The sequence below is a fragment of the Aptenodytes forsteri genome, unplaced genomic scaffold, assembly GCF_000699145.1.
Source record: "Aptenodytes forsteri isolate BGI_AS27 unplaced genomic scaffold, ASM69914v1 Scaffold209, whole genome shotgun sequence".
NCBI lineage: Eukaryota > Metazoa > Chordata > Aves > Sphenisciformes > Spheniscidae > Aptenodytes > Aptenodytes forsteri.
This window is the reverse complement of record NW_008795034.1, coordinates 1,050,143-1,051,272: the sequence shown is the minus strand read 5'-3', so window position 1 is coordinate 1,051,272 and position 1,130 is coordinate 1,050,143. Positions and strand designations below refer to the sequence as shown.

The 1,130-nt window shown below is 67.1% G+C and overlaps 1 protein-coding gene across 1 annotated transcript in view; it reads right to left on the bottom strand.

Annotated features, from left to right (window-relative positions):
- The window catches only part of LIMK1 (LIM domain kinase 1), a 43,567-nt gene that overhangs the window by 13,878 nt on the left and 28,559 nt on the right, over positions 1 to 1,130 (bottom strand). The window contains exon 21 of the mRNA XM_009276441.1: positions 198 to 336. Within this exon, the coding sequence (XP_009274716.1) occupies positions 198 to 336 (139 nt within the window). The remainder of the gene's footprint in view (positions 1 to 197; positions 337 to 1,130) is intronic.

Here is a 1,130-nt window from a genome sequence, read left to right as displayed (position 1 = left end):
GCCCCAACATGGGGGTACGCCCCCCCCAGGGTCCCCCTGAAGCACAGAGGACACCCCTGCCACCCCCAGAGCCCAACCTGTGCTGGGGGTCTGCACCCTCTCCCCACCTCGCCCCCTTTCCAGGGAGCTCAGCCATGGGTCAGGGCTCCGTGTGTGTGTCCCCCCCCGGGGAGCCCCGGGGCCCCCCTGGTGCTCACCATGACCAGCCCCTTGGTGATCTGCTCGGAGCAGCCGTGGCAGAGCTCCCCAAAGCGCGCCCAGTAATCCTTCTTGCAGTACAGGCGCCCATCCTTCTCGTAGTACTGGTGGGACAGGGAGGCCCCACACTCGCAGCACCTGCGGCAGGGGACGGGGACCCCCTTGTCATGAGGTCCCCATCGTCACCTTGTCCCCATCGTCACCGTGTCCCCATCGTCACCCCAGGGGGCAGCCAGCGCCCATCCACCCCACGGCTCTCTGGGCAAGCTGCTTCCCCTGTTTCCTACCCTGCTGCAGGGCCACCGCATCCGTGTGTCACCATCCCCAGGGTGGCAGCAGGTGGTTCCGGGAGTGCCAGCGCAGGCTGGTGGTGCGGGGACACCGGGGTGGAAAGGGCAGGGGACACAGGGCAGGGACAGGCATGGGGAGGGGGGTACCAGCCCTGCATGGGCGTGCCAGCCTGGTCATGCACACACGGAGGGACATGCCACCCTGGTCACAGACGTCCCAGCCTGGCACAGACACATAGAGGAATGTGCCAGCTTGGTCACAGATGTGCCACCCTGGTCACGGACTTGCCAGCCTGGTCAGGGACACACAGAGGGACGTCCCAGCCTGCTCATGGACATGCCACCCTGGTCACGGACATGCCAGCCCAGTCACGGACATGCAGAGGGATGTGCCACCCTGGTCACAGACACAGGGACATGCCACCCTGGTCACGGATGTGCCAGCCTGGTCACAGACACACAGAGGGACATGCCACCCAGGTCACGGACACATGGAGGGACGTGCCAGCCTTGGGGGTGCAACGCCCTGGGTGCTGCAAACAGGGTGCGGGGGGGACGCACCTGCGGTGCGGGGTGCAGGGGGTGGGGGAAGCTGCTCTGGGACGGCAAGATTGGGGGGTGCAGGGAAGGTGGGGTGCAGGG